This window comes from Pristiophorus japonicus, chromosome 1, assembly GCF_044704955.1.
Source record: "Pristiophorus japonicus isolate sPriJap1 chromosome 1, sPriJap1.hap1, whole genome shotgun sequence".
Lineage (NCBI taxonomy): Eukaryota > Metazoa > Chordata > Chondrichthyes > Pristiophoridae > Pristiophorus > Pristiophorus japonicus.
Genome location: NC_091977.1, coordinates 264,656,139 through 264,675,931, shown reverse-complemented (window position 1 = coordinate 264,675,931; position 19,793 = coordinate 264,656,139). Strand labels below are relative to the sequence as shown.

Genomic DNA, 19,793 nt, shown 5'->3' with positions numbered 1-19,793 from the left:
TGGGGACTTGGCCTGGAGGGTGGTGCATGGAGTAGTCCTGTGCAATAAATTTTTAAGTGGGTTCACGGGCTCCTAGGCCGCCTGCAATTTCTGCGGTCTGGAGGAGTCCGTGTTCCATGTTTTTATTGAATGTGCGAGGTTGCAGCCCCTGTTCCATTATTTGAAGGGGCTGCTCCTCAAATTCTGGCTGCACTTCAGTCGCACACTCCTGATCTTTGGACACCCTTTGCGGAGGGGAGCGGGTAGGTCCGAAGGCCTCCTTGTAGGACTGCTCCTGGGCACGGCCAAGGGGGCCATCAGCCGGTCCAGGCAGCAGGCGGTCGAGGGGGTCATTCAGCCCAACTGCCTGCCTCTCTTCTGTGGTTACATCTGGTCCAGGGTGTCCCTGGAGATTGAGCACGCGGTGTCCACCGGTACGCTCACGGCCTTCCGCGAGAGGTGGGCTCCGGAGGGACTGGACTGCATCATCACCCCCGGCAACCAAATTTGAATTTGATTCGTTTAAATTCACTGTAAATTATATTTGTTAAGTTGGCTGCTCTAGTGTCCCTTTAATAAGGGGGCACTCGGCTTTAAATTCTACTTAAAATATTTGTAGAGCTGTTGCATTGTGGGTTGCTTAGTCAGTCACGTGATGTTCACAAGACACAATAAAAACCCCAGTCAACTGAGTCGCGGTCATCCACGATGAGGCATGCAGTTATGAGCCTAGTGGATGAACTGGTAACGTGTTGTGTGATTGTTAAACCTTTGTTAATAAACCAACTCGTTCTTAATAGCAATGTGTTGCTATGAATTCTTAAGCAAAGAACCCGTGAAGCAAATACATTACAGTCTGCTTCAGATTACTGTCTTAAAGATGTCACTGAGAGGAATCTTTCACATGGTCAAGTGAATTCTATATTTTCCTGTTGTGCTGTGACACATTCAACTACCCAGTTTGCTAATTGCTGTTGAGTAACCGGTTTCTGAAATGAAACCAAACATCGGCTAGACTGACTAAAAGAAAGCTCTTTATACTCGAAAGGACCATTCCTCTGGGTCAAAAGATCTTTGCTGTTTCGGTACCTCCTCAAAAGCCTGTTGGGACTAGAGGGTAAGTTCACCGACCCTGTGCGCCAGGCCATTCTCAAAGGGAAAGTGAGTTGGAGAATCAGCGTTACCATGTTCCACTCTTTGAGCGTGGCTCCCACTGTGAACACAGGATTGGGGAATTTACTCTTTGGGACCAGACATTTTCCACTCACATTAGTGACAGGTGGGAAAAAATATCTAAAGGTTGTGGATCAATCACAAACACGTGCAATTTGCAGAATCTTGATGATGAAGGATCCAATGAAGAAGTGTCTTAAAGGAAAGAAATGGAAGCTCACAGGAACCCGTGGGTTCAAAAAGTTCTGACATTAGTTTGCTCAGAATCAGATTCAAATCCCATGTACAGACCTCTTGAGAAACGAATGTGTACACAGTGCGTTCTTTGCAAACGGTGACACCATGAGGTGTTCACCCACTGCTATACTGTCAGGAGTGGACGACAAGCAGAAATAACAGAAACATAGACTATCAGAGGGCATGGGTGAAGTCACTTCACAAGCGGCATGTGAAGACATGAAGGAGTCACTGGCATATTACACCCCAGTCTTTGAAATGACATTCACATTACAAGCCAGCAAAGTGCTTCAAATTAGTTTTCTAGACCTGCACAGTGTAAGCTTTCCCAGAATCCAACAGTGTTGTTCGCACTGATTGCTGGAACCCCCATTCTTCTCAGGTAGCCTTCAAGAGCGTTGTCACAGGTGTTGTGTCAAACCTGACCTTGATCAGAAAACCTTCCCTAAGTGGATCCTTATAGATTGGGGGTGATAAGGCCTGGAAGGTCCAAGCACCAAGGCCTAGAAATTTGTCTCAGGTGATATCAGATCGGCCGCCCGTTATACGCAACACCTCAATTTCAGTTCCATTGCTGCCACTGCCCGAGACAAATTTCAAGCCCCATGACTTCCTGGATCAGTGTTGGGGGGGGGTTACTAGAATGACTGTCTTCTTGAAGCTTGTAAATAATCTGTATTTACGGGAAATTAAGAAAGGGTTTGGAGGATTGTTGGGATTGATGATTCAGGATTGATCTCCTGACGTGCTGAGATATATAGTAGAATGTGGCACAGCTGGGGTTGTGTCCAGCTGCAGCATAGGTTAGAAGTAAACCAAGATCAATGTTGTTTTAGTTGCTAAGACAACGCCTTCCAATAGTGGCAAAGATCATGCTTGTTAGTCTGACATCAGAAGTGGGGAAAATGTTGGAATCAGTTGTAAAAATGTAATAGCAGCGCATTTGGAAAGCAGTGACAGAATCGGTCCAAGTCAGCATGGATTTATGAAAGGGAAATCATGCTTGACAAATCTTCTAGAGTTTTTTGAGGATGTAACTAGTAGAGTGGACAAGGAAGAACCAGTGGATGTGGTGTATTTGAACTTTCAAAAGGCTTTTGACAAGGTCCCATACAAGAGATTAGTGTGCAAAATTAAAGCACATGGTATTGACGTGGATAGAGAACTGGTTGGCAGACAGGAAGCAAAGAATAGGAATAAACCGGTCCTTTTCAGAATGGTAGGCAGTGACTAGTGGGGTACCGCAAGGAATTTCGAAGAATGAGAGGGGATCTCATAGAAACATATAAAATTCTGACGGGATTGGACAGGTTAGATGCAGGAAGAATGTTCCCGATGTTGGGGAAGTCCAGAACCAGGGGTCACAGTCTAAGGATAAGAGGTAAGCCATTTAGGATCGAGATGAGGAGAAACTTCTTCACTCAGAGAATTGTGAACCTGTGGAGCTCTCTACCACAGAAACTTGTTGAGGCCAGTTTGTTAGATATATTCAAAAGAGAGTTAGATGTGGCCCTTATGGCTAACGGGATCAAGGAGTATGAAGAGAAAGCAGGACTGGGGTACTGAAGTTGCATGATCAGCCATGATCATATTGAATGGTAGTGCAGGCTCAAAGGGCCGTATGGCCTACTCCTGCACCTAATTTCTATGTTTCTATGAAGATGATGAAAATTCCTCAGCGGCCATTGTGAATCCCGGGTCATTTAGCCAGCACCAGTGTTAATTAGTGATAGTTACGTTACCAAATATCAACGGTAAGCTGATTTGTGACAGATGCTGGAGAAGGTTGCATGAGATCAGAGGGTGCTGATATTTTCTCCCTCGGCTTGACCAATACAAAAGGAGTTCCCTGATCATTCTTCATTCTCTGTTCAATCTGAAGGTGGAAGAATGCTTCATTGAACTGGATCCCAAGATCTCACTGCAACAAGATGAATCAAGCTTGAACCTTATTGTGGCCAAGTTTCCTTATAATGTTCAAGTTGATTACAACTAGCTAGTGTGCTGAATGTGGGATAGATATCACTTGTGGACATGCTGCACAATAATGGAAGGTAACAAAGACAGATACTCTGGCTATTTGTCACTGGAAATGATCTGAGGCTGTTAACACAAATTTAGAAGCCACTTGATGAACTTGGGGCTTGGGTCAATTGAGATTGGGTCAATTCCAAGATAGCCTGGGCTAGGTCTTGATTTAAGATAGCATCAGTTGAACAGTGCATAAACTTATTTTCATTGTAAATTGAAAAATCAAAAAAATAAATTCAATTAAATTTCACCTCTAGAGTTCCAAGAACTTTGATGGACCACTAAATCCAACGAGTAAACAAATACCAAAAAATGGTCACTTAGTTCTCAATAATGTATGCATACATTTGAATACTCTGGACAAAGAAACAATATACATCCATCTGCTATCTCGGTGGGTGAAGAATAATTGTGGCTTGTCTCAGACTGGCTTAGCACAGCAGGGAGGGGGCGAGGCAGGTAGGGCGTGGAGTTCACCATCCAGGTACAAATTGTATTAAAGGAACAGTGCATCAAATTAATTTCCTCCGAGAATCCTGGCAATTCATGTTTGCAAGTGGAGTCTGCATGAATGATGATGCAACATTTCAATATCTCTAAATAAATGCTGATTGGGTAATCCTTATGTATGGTGATTTAGGGTTTTCACAATTATCACAAATTTAATAACTTCACTTTTTCAGCTTGCTTTAATGAATTTAATGAAAAGATCAACATCAAAGGTAAGATTGTGTGGTAATACTATCCCCATATGGATGTGTCATATATCTCATGCATTTTGTGCCACGATTAGTATTATATCATTTGCCTTCTATTCTACAAGAAGGTTTAGTTTGGTTATTTTGTACATGGCAGATCAGAGCAAAAGACCAGCACAGAAAAGTTTTAAATACAGAACGAGATCACAATATTTAATTCTAAATGCCTGAAGTGTGGGTATCTTATCCACTGTTCTTTGACATTTGGCCCAGAATTCGCGGCCCCTACGGGTGCATACGAGGCGCGCACCCGCCATAGGGCCCCAAGTTCCAGGTTTAGGCAGGCGAAGAGCATGCGCCTAAACCCAGATCCTGCGATCTGCCAAGAATCCTCTTGACAGATCGCACGCATCTGGAAGTAAAGGTCCTCTGCGGGCGGAGAGTTGGGCTATTTGCTCAACTTCTGCCCAGCGAATACCCTTGAAATTCGTATGACTCATAAAGGCCTGCTTTTATCAGCGTAAGACTTTTAAAGGACAGAAAAAGACAATTTTTTAAATTATTTAAACATTTAAAATCCTGTTAAATAAGGTAAGTTTATTTTTAGACCCTTTAAAATATGTAAATTTATTTTTCTAAAAATTAAATGTTTGTTTTAAATAATGTCTTAAATTCCACTTTGATTAATTTTAAATGTGATTTTTAAAAATGTATTTTTGGGGTATTCACATTCATACTTATGGTGATTTCATACATACGGAACTCAGCACAAATATGAATGGGGATACTCCTACTTGGATTGGTTGGGCCGGCCCACCTGATCCCAGGGATGTGTATGAAGTATCTGCGCCCCTGGGATACGTGGGCCTCTACACAGGCCTTTGCGTCGAGGCCCAGGACCGCAAGTCTCCAAACCCACCAGGCCACCAGGTAAACGGGTTAGAAGTCTTCGAATGCAATTTCTGCGCCTTTAATGTACTAAAGAATTTTTTAAAAAACTAAGCAAATTAGTAGAACTGGAATATTTCCCTTACTTTAAACATAAGTACACCAATGAATCCTGACATTGTAAATCCATCATATTTACCTTCTCCATAAATTGATTATGCATGATTCTACCCTGAAACGATTTACTTTGTATTCTATAGGATTCAATAGAATGAAACACATTGTTCATTTTTTTTTTAACAACACAGCTATGCATGGAGCACACCGAACTGGAATGAATTAAATGAAACTTACAGATTCTGAGCTGTCGAGAACAGCTAAAATAAAGAAAACGTATTCTTGTCCACTTTGGAGGCGCTTGTTTTCAAATCCATTGTAAAACAGGCGATCACCAAGAGTAAACTCATTGGGAAGAACCTCAAAGTGGGCTGCAATATATGGCTTAAGGACATCTGTGTGCCTCCTTAGACGAATACTTCTTCGTTTCCTGGTAATTTCTTTCAGTAACTGGAAAAGAAAAAATTGACTCAGTTAAATTATTATTTTAATGTGCAACACTGCTGCAGCATGGACAATGAACAGTTTCTCTGCTGAGCTGAACTTCAAGTATTTCTTGAACTCAGCATCTTAAACTCAACATTTCAGTCTAGACTCACCATCGAGTTCAACAACTTCAGGCCATAACCTCTGCCCATACTTTTTCCCCTTTCCTCCTCCTTTTTTACAACATCCCCCATCTTTTTTTCTCTTTCCCACAGCAGCTGATGATTCTGCCATTCACACCCCATCTAGATTCATGTTTTGTTTCTTAACTTGTGCCATTTTTGCCCATCGTCCCTTTTGTCTCTTAAATCTCTTCTGCCTTCCACCCTGTCACAGAGCTTCCCTTTTGTTCTTTCCTCCCCTCCCGCGCTTGCTTAAGAACCTGTTGCCTCTCAAATTTTTCCAGTTCTGACGAAGGGTCACAGACCTGAAACGTTAACTCTGTTTCTCTCCACAGATGCTGCCTGACCTGCTGAGATTTCCAGCATTTTCTGTTTTTATTTCGGATTCCAGCATCCGCAGCATTTTGCTTTTGTTCAAGTATTTTTTCACTGAGCACTAGTTGTTACAATTATTTGCCAATCGTACCAACAAAATAAATGAAACATCTGACATTCACTACAATGTATGCTGGACACTGGGGCATTTGGATAGTTTGTTATTGCAGTTCTTGGACTTGTGCAAAACATATCAACATTGATCATCAAACAGGCCACACCTGGAGCTGGAGTTAAATATATACATCATTTGTGCAGATTCAGAAAAGCCCTCTGCAGTGTGAGCTTTAAAATGTGGAGCTGGACTTCACCATAAACAGCTGCTCACAGGTCAATGTCTTGTGTAGGCTCGGCAGTGCAAATATATTTCAGTCTTCTGTGTGGTTCAACATGGAAATATGTGGCAGTTTCTGCGTTCATTTCTATTTCTATTTCTCCTGCTCCACTGGTAGAAATGTTGGGGATTTCTGCCACAGAGAAGGGATTGGTCTGCTCAGCCTGTTTTGCTTAGGAGGTATCTGATTACCCCTCTCACAAAACGAAAATCAGGTGGTGTCTATAAACACCAGGTTTACATCCAAGCAGCAAACTGAAAATCTATACCAGTGACTTCATTCTGGTTTAATGTGGGGACCTGAAGGTGAACATATTGGCCCCGGAATTTGCATTTGTAATGACGGCAAAACTGTCAGTGCCACTGTCATTACTGTGTAAAACTGACAGCAAATTCTGGCATCCGCACTTGCGCAGTTAAGCGCGGAAATCGGGAAGTTGCTGTCAGAGATACCCTACTCCTCCACAGGGGGCACTGTTGCTGTCTTCGCAGACGCAATCAGCACAGAATCAGTGATTTGACGTGAACTTGAACTTTTTACGCACTATTCTCGCTGTACAAACCATTCAAAATGTTAAGCCTTCTAGAATGAGATGTAACTGAGTTTTAATGGCGTACTAAGTCATAAGTACTGCTGAACAACCTCTCTGGCCCTGAAATATGAATTTTATGTGTAGAGTGTCATTCCCTCCATTTCAGAATAAATATTCCGTGATTTTTAAAATAATAAAAATTATTTTTTACTTTTTTAAGTTTGTTTATGATATTTCAGCTTCTACCTTGATCTCATGTGTATGTCCCAATCTTTATTTCGCTTTCTGTAAAATGATTATAATGTGAATGTTAGTGTTTTTTACTTCTGGATTTGCTGTCTGTGAGAATTCTTCAATCTGATGGGCTGCTCAGCCTGCTTGATGACTTCATTGCTCCTGGGCGCCACAGATCCCCTTTCGATGGCGTCAGAATGAAAGTTATGTCGGAACTGGGGAAAATCGATGCTCTCGAGCCCTCAAAACATTTGTGAGCAGCTTTCTTTGAGGTCAACAGCGAGCGCCATCAATTTGCCGCTGACCACAAAATCCGGGCCATTGTTGTTGCCTGGAAATTATTGCTGGTGCAAATTGTGGACAAACACTGAACATGCTTGTGGAACACAACTCTGAATGCTTTTTTTGTCGAGATGTTGACCCATTAAAATGAGTTAACGTCTCCCATTAAATTGTGGAGAGGAAAATAATGGGAATTTATTAAATGCTTATTAATCAATTGCCAGTATTAGTAATTTATAGGCTGTAGGCTATACTGAGAATTGTGAAAATGGGGTTGAAGTTGCTGTATGTGTCATACAGTGTTAGCTGTGGCACAGTGAGTAGCACTCTCATCTCTTAACCCATGGCTGTGGGTTCAAGTCCCACTCCAGAGACTTGAGCACAAAACTGAGGCTGGTACACTCGTGCACTACTGAGGGAGTGCTGCATTGTTAGAGGTGCTGTCTTTTGGATGAGATGTTAAACTGAGGCTTCGTCAGCTCTCTTAAGTGGACATAAAATTTGCCATGGGAGAAGAAGAGCAAGAGAGTTCTCCTGATGTTCTGCTCGATACGTATCCCTCAACCAACACCTAAAAAAACAGATTATTTGGTTATCATTGCTGTTTGTGGGAGCTTGCTATGTGTAAATTGACTGCTGTGTTTCCTACATTACAACAGTGACGACACTCCAGAAAGCACATCTTTTGTTGGAAAGTGCTTTGGGACGTCCTGGGGTTGTGAAAGATGCTATATAAATGAAAGTCTTTCTACTTTTCTATTAGTTATCAATGTATTTGTATAAATTGACTTCACTATTTTATCAAAGGCATATTAATTAACCTTTGTGTAAATAGGAGAATGAAGAATTCCATACAAACATATATTCATTACTAATATCACATAGAGTGACTTCAACTGGAATATATCGTCAGCGCTAATAATCAGAGCAAATCATTTCAATCAACACTGAAAGCGGACAAAGTGAGACTGGGGAATTAATAATGAACAGGGAAATGGCAGGGATGTTGAACAAATATTTTGTATTGGTCTTCATAGTAGAAGACACTAAAAACACCCCAATAATGGATAGAAACAGAAAATAGGAGCAGTAGTCGGCCATTCGGCCCTTCGAGTCTGCACCACCATTCAATATGATCATGGCTGATCCTCTATCTCAACACCATATTCCCGCTTTTTCCCCATACCCCTTGATGCCTTTTGTTCTAGAAATCTATCTATCTCCCTCTTAAATATATTCAGTGACTTGGCCTCCACAGCCTTCTGTGGTAGAGAATTCCACAGGTTCACCACCCTCTGAGTGAAAACATTTCTCCTCATCTCGGTCCTAAATTTCCAACCCTGTATCCTGAGACTGTGACCCCTTGTTCTAGACTTCACAGCCAGGGAAAACATCCTCCCCGCATCCTGTCTATCCAACCCAGTCAGAATTTTATACGTTTCAACGAGATCCCCTCTCATTCTTCTAAACTCTAGTGAATACAGCCCGAGCAGACCCAATCTCTTCTTATACGACAGTCCTGCCATCACAGGAATCAGTCTGGTGAACCTTCGCTGCACTCCCTCAATGGGAAGTATATCCTTTCTTACATAAGGAGGCTAAAACTGCACACAATACTCCAGGTGCAGTCTCACCAAGGCCCTGTATAACTATAGTAAGACATCCTTGCTCCTGTACTCAATGATAATCATGGGGCTATAGGGAGGGAGGAACTTAATACAATCACTATCACTGATGAAGTAGTACTAGGTAAAATAAAGAGAGTAAAGGTGAAAATTCCCCTGGACCTCATGGTTTACATCCTTGGGTCTTAAGAAAAGCAGCTGCAGAGATAGTGGATGCAATGTTTGTAATTTACCAAAATTCCCGGGATTCTGGGGAGGTCCCAGAAGATTGGAAAACCGCAAACGTAAAGCCCCTATTTAAAAAAGGAGGCAGACAAAAAGCAGGAAACTATAGACCAGTTAGCCTAATGTCTGACATTGGGAAAATACTGGAGTCCATTATTAAGGAAGCAGTAGCGGGACATTTGGAAAAGCATGATTCAGTGAAGCAGAGTCAGCATGGTTTTATGAAAGAGAAATCATGTTTGACAAATTTGTTGGAGTTCTTTGAGGATGTAACGAGCAGGGTGGATAAGGGGGAACCAGTGGATGTGGTGTATTTGGATTTCCAGAAGGCATTCAATAAGGTGCCACATAAGAGGTTACTGCACAAGATAAAAGCTTACGGGGGTTGGGGGTAATATATTAGCATGGATAGAGGATTGGTTAACTAACAGAAAACAGAGAGTCAGGATAAATGAGAAAACAGTGAATAGTGAGGTACTGCAGGGATCAGTGCTGGGTCCTCAACTATTTGCAATCTATATTAATGACTTGTATGAAGGGGCCAAGTGTAATGTAGCCAAGTTTGCTGATGATACAAAGTTGGGTGGGAAAGCAAATTGTGAGGAGGACACAAAAAATCTGCAAAGGGATACAGACAGGCTAAGTGAGTGGGCAAAAATTTGGCAGATGGAGTATAATGTTGGAAAATGTGAGGTTATCCACTTTGGCAGAAATAATAGAAAAGCAAATAATAATTTAAATGGAGAAAAATTACAAAGTGCTGCAGTACAGAGACACCTGGGGGTCCTTGTGCATGAAACACAAAAAGTTAGTATGCAGGTACAGCAAGTAATCAGGAAGGCAAATGGAATGTTGGCCTTTATTGCAAGGGGGATGGAGTATAAAAGCAGAGAAGTCCTGCTACAAATGTACAGGGTATTGGTGAGGCCACACCTGGAGTACTGCGTGCAGTTTTGGTCTCCGTATTTAAGGAAGGATATACTTGCATTGGAGGCTGTTTCAGAGAAGGTTCACTGGATTGATTCCGGAGATAAGGGGGTTGACTTAGGAGGATAGGTGTAGTAGATTGGGCCGATACACACTGGAGTTCAGAAGAATGAGAGGTGATCTTATTGAAGCTTATAAGATAATGAGGGGGCTCGACAAGGTGGATGCAGAGAGAATATTTCTACTCATTTGGGAAACTAAAACTAGGTGACATAATCTTAGAATAAGGAGCCGCCCATTTAAAACTATGAGGAGAAATTTCTTCTCTCAGAGGGTTGTAAATCTGTGGAATTCTCTGCCCCAGAGAGCTATGGACGCTGGGTCATTGAATATATTTAAGGCGGAGATAGACAAGATTTTTGAGTGATACAGGAGTAAAGGGTTATGGGGAGCGGTCAGGGAAGTGGAGCTGAGTCCATGATCAGATTAGCCACGATCTTATTGAATGGCGGAGCAGTTTCGAGGGGCCAAATAGCCTACTTCTGCTCCTATTCCTCATGTTCTTAAAATCTTGAAGTTATCAGGATTAATTGACAGAATCTCTGCATGTTCTCTGCTTTGATAGTTGAGGTCCCCTCCCACCATGCATTGTAACTGAACTGCAAAACAGTTCTCCAGCCTAAAGACCGAAGCATAGAACTCATAAACAAATGGTATGAATGTTTGATAAATTGTTGTTTTCTTTTAAATGTTTACTCATCAGTCCGGTAATACCCATTGATTTAAACATGTGAAAATCATCACTGCCAGCCTGCACATACTCTTGGGTTTAATTACACTCTTTTTTTTGATAAAAGGAATATTTTGTTGCTAAGAAACAGCATATGCAGCCAAAGACTCTGAGCACTGTTGTGCTTTTGCTGCTTGTCTAGACTCAGACATGGATCTCTGAGATTCGAGACCTGCATTTCACACTGACAGACTACATGACCTGATTGGTGAGGAATGATCTTACAATTTCTAATTATGGTGATTATTCATGAATCCACATATATTTACATTCTTCTGGATGGGAACACAGCTTTACTTCAGAATATTTTTCAAACAAACTGGTACAAGATAATTCAATGTCTTTACTTCACAAAGGTCTGCCTTTCAAGTTCTTCAACAAAAATGCTTCAGGATAATGTGCTCCAATGGCCTTATTCGCAAGTATTTATTTATATAAAAAATACTACCTTTTCCTTTTATTGTTCTATAATAATTTCACAAATCTACTTAAAGGTGCCTGGCACCTTAACTGGTTGCCACTTCGGAGGCTGTAGTGCTGACACATGCCTTCAAGCTCCTCACACCTCCTGCTATTCATTGAGATCAATGGATGCCTCTCAATAGCGCAAACACAGACAGCTTTAAAGACATTTACATATTTAAAGGCGAAGTCTACTTCTTAGGCAGTCCCCCGGAGTCGAGGATGACTTACTTCCACCCTAATATGAGTTCTAAGATGGCTGATGAGTCCAATGTGTGATCTACAGTCTCTGTCACAAGTGGCTGGGGTGCTTGGTTAGTCATACGCTCCTTCTGCTCTTTGTATTTGACTTCTGTGAGCTCCCGATGGAGATCCAAAGCGTTCGGCACCTTCCCGAATGCTGCTTCTCCACTTTGAGTGATCTTGGGCCAAGGATTCCCAAGAGTCAGTGGGGATGTTACATTTTTTCAAGGCTATGAAGGTGTCCTTGAAGCATTTTCTCTGCCCTCCTGGGGCTTGCCTGTCGTGACAGAGCTCGGAGTAGAGTGTCTGTTTTGGATGTCTTGAGTCAGGCATGCAGACTCACCCATTGGAGCTGATTGAACGTGGCCAATGCTTCGATGCTGGCTATTTCAGCCTGAGACAGGACACTGATGTTGGTATACCTATCCTGCCAGTGGATTTGCAGAATTTTGTGGAGGCAGCATTGGTGGTACTTCTCCAGTGCTTTGGGGTGACTACTGTATATAGTGCACATGTCTGAAGCAGATAGAAGGGCTACTGCTCTGTAGACCATGAGATTGGTGCTGGGTTTGAGATCTTGGTCTTCAAACACTCTTTTCCACAGGTGGCCTAAGGCTGCACTGACACACTGAAGACGGTGTTGGGTTTCGTCATTGATGTCTGCCCTCGCTGATGGGAGGCTCCCGAGCTTTGGAAAATGGCCCACGCTGTCCAAGGTCTTGTCGTGGAATTTGATGATCGGGGCCAGTACTGTGAGGCAGGGGCAGGTTGGTAGAGAACCTTTATTGATGTTTACTGTAAGGTCCAGACTCTCGTACGCTTCAGTGAAGGTGTTGACAATGGTTTGGAGTTCAGCCACTAAGTGTGTGCAAACGCAATCGTCGTCTGTGTACTGTAATGCAATGACAGAGGTTGGGACAACCTTGGTACTTGACTGGAGGTGACGGAGGTTGAAAAATTTCCTGTTCGTCCTGTAGATTAGCTCCACTCCAACGGGGAGCTTGTTGGAGTTTAGATGAAGCATTGCAGCGAGAAAGGTTGAGAAGAGCGTTGGTGCAATGACACAGCCTTGCTTGACTCCGATCTGCACTTGTATTGGGTTTGTGGTGGATCCATTGGTAAGGATCGTGGCTTGCATGTCATCATGAAGCAGGCGGAAGATGGTGCTAAATTTTTGAGGACAGCTGATTGAGGTTGGTGCTGCTCCCTACATTTTTCTTGGATTTGTCGCACGGTGAAAATCATATCTGTTGTGCCTCTAAGTGGATGGAATCTGTATTGCGACTCTGGGAGGAGTCCTTCAGCCACAGAGGAGACAACTGAGGAGGATTCTTGCGATAATTTGCCCTGTGGTCGACAGCAGGGAGACTCCTCTGTAATTACCACAATCGGTCTTGTCACCTTAACTGGGTTGCCACTTCGGAGGCTGTAGTGCTAACACATGTCCTCAAGCTTCTCGCACCTCCTGTTACTCATTGAGATCAATGGATGCCTCTCAATAGCTCAAACACAGACAGCTTTGAAGACGTTTACATACTTAAAGGCGAAGTGTATTCCAGTTAATTGTCACCGAACATTAAATGTTACCAAGGGAGATATTTACTGTTGTCTTTAGAGGGAGGCTCGAGGGCTACATGCTTTCCATCACACATCACTGAATTAATAAGAACGTGTGTAGCTTCATAAAAAATACCACCCACTTGAATTTGATCTACTGGCAAAGAAGATAGGAACTTGAAATAACTGATGCTTGGGCGAGAGAGAATAAAGAGGAATAATTCCTGGTGGTTCACAGAAAGGGACGCAGCAAGGCAACACCATCCATCATGTCTCTCCCATCCAAAAGGGATAATCTTAAACTGTCTTCCAATCTGATGTGCTTTGACAGCAGGGAACCAACTCCAGTCTTCTCGCAATGAAATATAGTCCTGTGTTCTCCCTCCCCTAACCTCTAAGTAGATGAATTGACTGCTTAGATAGCTGTTGACGGATATGATGTAATTGGGATTACGGAGACATGGCTCCAGGGTAACCAAGGCTGGGAACTCAACATCCAGGGGTATTCAATATTCAGGAAGGGACAGACAGGAAAGAAAATGAGGTGGGGTATCGTTACTGGTTAAAGAGGAGATTAACGCAATAGTAAGGAAGGATATTAGCTTGGATGATGTGGAATTTATATGGGCAGAGCTGCAAAACACCAAAGGGCAGAAAACATTAGTGGGAGTTGTGTACAGACCTCCAAACAGTAGTCGGGAGATTGGAGATGGCATCAAACAGGAAATTAGGGACGGGTGCCATAAGGGTATAGCAGTTATCATGGGTGACTTTAATCTGCATATTGATTGGGCAAACCAAACTGGTAGCAATACTATGGAGGAGGATTTCCTGAAGTGTATAAGAGATGGTTTTCTAGACCAACAAGAGGAACCAACTAGAGAGCAGGCCATCCTAGACTAGGTCTTGTGTAACGAGAGAGGATTAATTAGCAATCTGGTCGTGCAGGGCCCCTTGGGGAAGAGTGACCATAATATGGTAGAATTCTTCATTAAGATGGAGAGTGACACAGTTAATTAAGAGACTAGGGTCCTGAACTTAAAGAAAGGAAACTTCGACGGTGTAAGACGTGAAGTGGTTAGGATAGACTGGAGAATGATACTTACAAGGTTGACGGTGGATAGGCAATGGCAGACATTTAAATATCACATTGATGAACTTCAACAATTGTACATCCCAGTCTGGCGTAAGAATAAAAAAGTGAAGGTGGCGCAACTGTGGCTAACATGGGAAATTAGGGATAGTGTTAATTCCAAGGAAGGGCATATAAATTGGCCAGAAAAAGCAGCAAACCTGAGGACTGGGAGAAATTTAGAATTCAGCAGAGGAGGACTAAGGATTTAATTAGGAGGGGGAAAATAGAGTATGAGAGTAAGCTTGCAGGGAACATAAAAACTGACTGCAAAAGCTTCTATAGATATACGAAGAGAAGAAGATTAGTGAAGACTAATGTAGGTCCCTTGCAGTCAGAATCCGGGGAATTCATAATGGGGAACAAGGAAATGGCAGACCAACTGAACAAATACTTTGGTTCTGTCTTCACTAAGGAAGACACGAATAACCTCCCAAAAATACAAGGGATCGAGGGTCTAGTGAGAAGGGAAATCCTTATTAGTCAGGAAAAGGTGTTAGGGAAATTGAAGGGACTGAAGGCCGATAAATCCCCAGGGCCTGATAGTCTGAATCCTAGAGTACTTAAGGAAGTGGCCCTCGAAATAGTGGATTCATTTGGTAGTCATTTTCCAACATTCTATAGACGCTGGTTCAGTTTCTATGGATTGGAGGGTAGCTAATGTAACCCCAATTTGTAAAAAAGGAGGGAGAGAGAAAACAGGGAATTATAGACCGGTTAGCCTGACATCGGTAGTGGGGAAAATGTTGGAATCAATTATTAAAGATGAAAGAGCAGTGCATTTGGAAAGCAGTGACAGAATCAGTCCAAGTCAGCATGGATTTATGAAAGGGAAATCATGCTTGATAAATCTTCTAGAGTTTTTTGATGATGTAGCTAGTAGAGTGGACAAGGGAGAACCAGTGGATGTGGTGTACTTGGACTTTCAACAGCTTTTGACAAGGTCCCACACAAGAGATTAGTGTGCAAAATTAAGGCACAAGGTATTGTGGGTAATGTATTGACATGGATAAAGAACTGGTTGGCAGACAGGAAGCAAAGAGTGGGAATAAACGGGTCCTTTTCAGAATGGCAGGCAGTGACTAGTGGGGTGCTGCAGGGTTCAGTGCTGGGACCCCAGCTATTTACAGTATACATTAATGATTTTGATGAAGGAACTGAATGTAATATCTCCAAGTTTGCAGATGACACTAAGCTGGGTGGCAGTGCGAGCTGTGAGGAGGATGCTAGGAGGCTGCGGGGGTCTTGGACAGATTAGGTGCGTGGGCAAATGCATGGCAGATGCAGTATAATGTAGATAAGTGTGAGGCTATCCACTTTGGTTGCAAAAACAGGAAGGCAGATTATTATCTTAATGGTGACAGAGTATAAAAGGGGAGGTGCAACGAGACCTGGGTGTCATGGTACATCAGTCATTGAAGGTAGGCATGCAGGTACAGCAGGCAGTAAAAAAGCTAAATGGCATGCTGGCCTTCATAGCGAGGGGATTTGAGTATAGGAGCAGGGAGGTCTTACTGCAGTTGTACATGGCCTTGGTGAGACCACACCTTGAGTATTGTGTGCAGTTTTGGTCTCCTAATCTGAGGAAGGACATTCTTGCTATTGAGGGAGTGCAGCGAAGGTTCACCAGACTGATTCCTGGGATGGCAGGACTGACATATGAAGAAAGACTGGATTGACTAGGCTTATATTCACTGGAATTTAGAAGAATGAGAGGAGATCTCACAGAAACATAAATTTCTGATGGGACTGGACAGGTTAGATGCAGGAAGAATGTACCCGATGTTGGGGAAGTCCAGAACCAGGGGTCACAGTCTAAGGATAAGGGGTAAACATTTAAGACTGAGATGAGGAGAAACTTCTTCACTCAGAGAATTGTGAACCTGTGGAATTCTCTACCACAGAAAGCTGTTGAGGCCAGTTTGTTAGATATATTCAAAAGGGAGTTAGATGTGGCCGTTACGGCTAAAGGGATCAAGGGGTATGGAGAGAAAGCAGGAATGGGGTACTGAGGTGAATGATCAGCCATGATCATATTGAATGGTGGTCCAGGCCCGAAGGGCCGAATGGCCTACTCCTGCACCTACTTTCTGTGTTTCTATGTTTCATAACTGGATCAATCCAGTTCGACCCCAACAATTGCACACATCAAACGGAGGAGTAATTATTTTCTCCCTGGAATGGTCATAGAGGAAAAGATTTGATAGATTTTAGCTAAAAGGAATTCTATTTAGCACAGAATGGCTAATACAATATTTCTTTTAAGCAGCTCTGAACAAAAAGAAGGAAAAAGAGCTGCTCAAGTATAAAATCCAAATTAACTGCAGAATATGGCAAATTAATGGCAGAGTATAACGAGAAAGGATTTTTGTCATACTGCACGGTAGAATTTGTTCTCACTGGAGAAAAGAAAATTGAGAGGAGACGTGATCTAAGTCCTTAAAATGATGAAAGGCATCGATAATGCAGATATTAGCACGTTATGTAATTTACATTGATCACAGAACTGGAGGACTAAAATTAACAAGCCTCAAGCGGGAAGAGATTAGAATGCCTAGCTCCTGTCACTCAAAGCAGTGAGAAGATATATTGCAGGGTATCACAAAATGGCAGATATCTTAAAACAAATCCATTGTTCACAAATGAAGACTATGCAGTTATTTTGGCTCAAGCAATCTGTGATACAAGTCGGCATTGCGAAAGCATGTGTTTTGAAGAAACTCCTAAGAATTAAATGTTCAACAGGCAGTTGGGCAAGTGCCCTCACAGAAATGAAGGAGAAAATATGTGAGGCTCTAGTAAGTTTGTATAGGAAGATTAGGAGTTAGCTGAGGACTACAGAAGAGAGAATGTTATCCTGCTACTTAAAAAAAAGTAGAGTATGAAGATAAAAATTATAATAAAGAAAAAAAGAAAGACTTGCATTTATATAGCACCCTTCATGACCAAAGGACACCCCACAGTGCTTTACAGCCAATGAAATACTTTTGGAATGTAGTCACTGTTGTAATGTGGTTAACACGGCAGCCAACTTGCGCACAGCAAGCTCGCAGAAAGAGCAATGTGATAATGACTGTTTTTGTTATGTTAATTGAGGGATAAATATTGGCCAGGACACCAGGGATAGCTCCCCTGCTCTTCTTCAAAATAGTGCCATAGGATCTTTTACGCCCACCTGAGAGCAGACGGGGCCTCGGTTTAACATCCGAAAGACGCCACCTCCAGCAGTGCAGCACTCCCTCAGTACTGCACTGGGAATGTCAGCTGAGATTTATATGCTCAAGTTCCTGGAATGGGACTTGAACTCACAACCTTCAGAGGTGAGTGTGCTACCCACATAGATCGTCCATAGTGAAGAAAATGATCAAGTTTTATATAGGATGCTATCAAGGCTCAATTAAAGAGCGCAGAGGTCATAAGTGGTGGTCAGCAGAGATTTAATAGGCCGTGCCTCATAAATCGACTGGAATTCTCCAAATTTATTTTGATTTTAAGGAAGCTATTGACAACGTTCCACGTGTAAGATGTTTAAGAGGGTTAAGGTTGATAGAGTTAATGGCAAATTAGCTGGCTGGAATGAAAACGTGCGTGGTACTATGTAGGCAAAGGTGATGATGAATAGAAAAAGCTCCACCTAGTTAAAAGTGAACAGCAGAGTTCTGCACAGATCTGTTCTGAGTGACTCTGCTGCTCACCACATTCCTACATAATGCGGAGGAAAGTGTTGCAATATTGTAGTGTTTGCTGATGATATCTCGGTATATGGCAACGTGACAAATATAAGGGAGGTAAACAGCATTCAAAAGGGTCTGTATGAATTAAGCAGATGGACTATAGAATGGCAGTTCGACTACAACATACGCAAATGTGAAATATTGCACACTGGAACGTGAAACAGCAAATGGATGGACAAAACAAAAGAGTGTCCATTAGTAATGGAGGAGGAGAGGACATTTTTGGAGTCTGATTATTAGCCATTTACTGAAAGTTTCTAGTCAGTATGAAGTGGTTATGAACAAAGCTGATCAAATATTAGATGACACCAAAAGGACATTTGATAAGAAGCCAAAATAAGTCATTCTAACCTTGGTACAGGTCAGTGATGAGGGTATAAATCACATAATCTATTGCCACCGAGCATTGGGGTAGTGGGGAAGGCTCCAAGTTATGATGTGGGACTTGCAGACTTAAACTTATTTTCATTTTAGTGAAAGGAAAATTGAGAGGACCCACGATCCACATCTGTGAGATGTCGAGTGGTATTAATGATGTTTTAAATGGTCTATTGAGAGCAATCACAGAAAAAAGACAGATGTTTATCGTTAACAATACACAATGTGATGAGAGATTGGAGGAAATTTTTGTAGTAAAGAATGTGTAGAATAGTCTTCTAACAAAAGCAGTTGGCACTATTTTGATTGAACTCCTTCAAAAGGGACTGAATAAGTACACGACTGAGGGAAGTATAAACTGGGATGATTAAATACAGGCAACTCTCGATTACCCGGGTCCCTCGGGGATTGGGCTATGCCGGGTAAACGATTTCTCTGTTAGAGCGAGTTGACATTACAGTTAATGCTTACAGTACTGTAGGTGTGCTCTAACCAATAGCTGTAGCGTATCTTCTAATCCTTGAATTCTAGTCCTCGAGATCTAAAGACCATTAGGCTTGTTGATTACTTCCTGTAACTGTTCATGGCATTTTAATGAATTATGAGAGGCAGTGGACCTGTGTGTGAGCAGCAGCAGGAGTTGAGGCAAGACAGAGCGCTTAAAAGCAAGGCTTAACAGGCAACATTCGAAAGGAACATCAGAGTTTCAAAGTGACGTCACACACACACGGAATTTTAAATGCCGTTACAACGGTTTCCCGTTGCATCCATGTACGGATAATCGAGAGTTGCCTGTACTCCATTGAACACAATAGCCTAGATTTTTCAACAGATGTTATTTTAATGCTGTTTATAACTCATTTATTTGAGAGTGTTAAGATAAAGCTGATTGGAAAATGTGAATAGTTGCTGTGCTATTGGAAATGGTATCTGTGGAGTGCAGTACAACAAGGTTAGATGGATGGTATGAATTTTCTGTGGATTTGATTAATTGCCTTTGGATATCAGAGAACTTTCCCTTTGGAAATTAAGTGGATGGGGTAAAGTCTACAACAGAGTAAATTGTATATAGTTGTGGAATGAGCAGGTCTGATTAACAGAATGCACATTTGTTGACTTCTTAGTTTTTCTTTAGTATGAAATAAACTCGCAGCAAATAATCTTTTTAACATAATGATCAAATAGTCTGTGAAACACGATAGTTTAGTCCTGCTAGTAACACTGGGTTACT

The 19,793-nt window shown here is 42.1% G+C and overlaps 1 protein-coding gene across 10 annotated transcripts in view; it reads right to left on the bottom strand.

Moving 5' to 3' along the window:
- The window catches only part of LOC139270224 (receptor-type tyrosine-protein phosphatase delta-like), a 2,930,110-nt gene that overhangs the window by 128,922 nt on the left and 2,781,395 nt on the right, over positions 1–19,793 (bottom strand). For all 10 annotated transcript variants that reach the window (XM_070888421.1, XM_070888423.1, XM_070888432.1 and 7 more), the window contains one exon: positions 5,361–5,573. In XM_070888421.1, the coding sequence (XP_070744522.1) occupies positions 5,361–5,573 (213 nt within the window). The remainder of the gene's footprint in view (positions 1–5,360; positions 5,574–19,793) is intronic.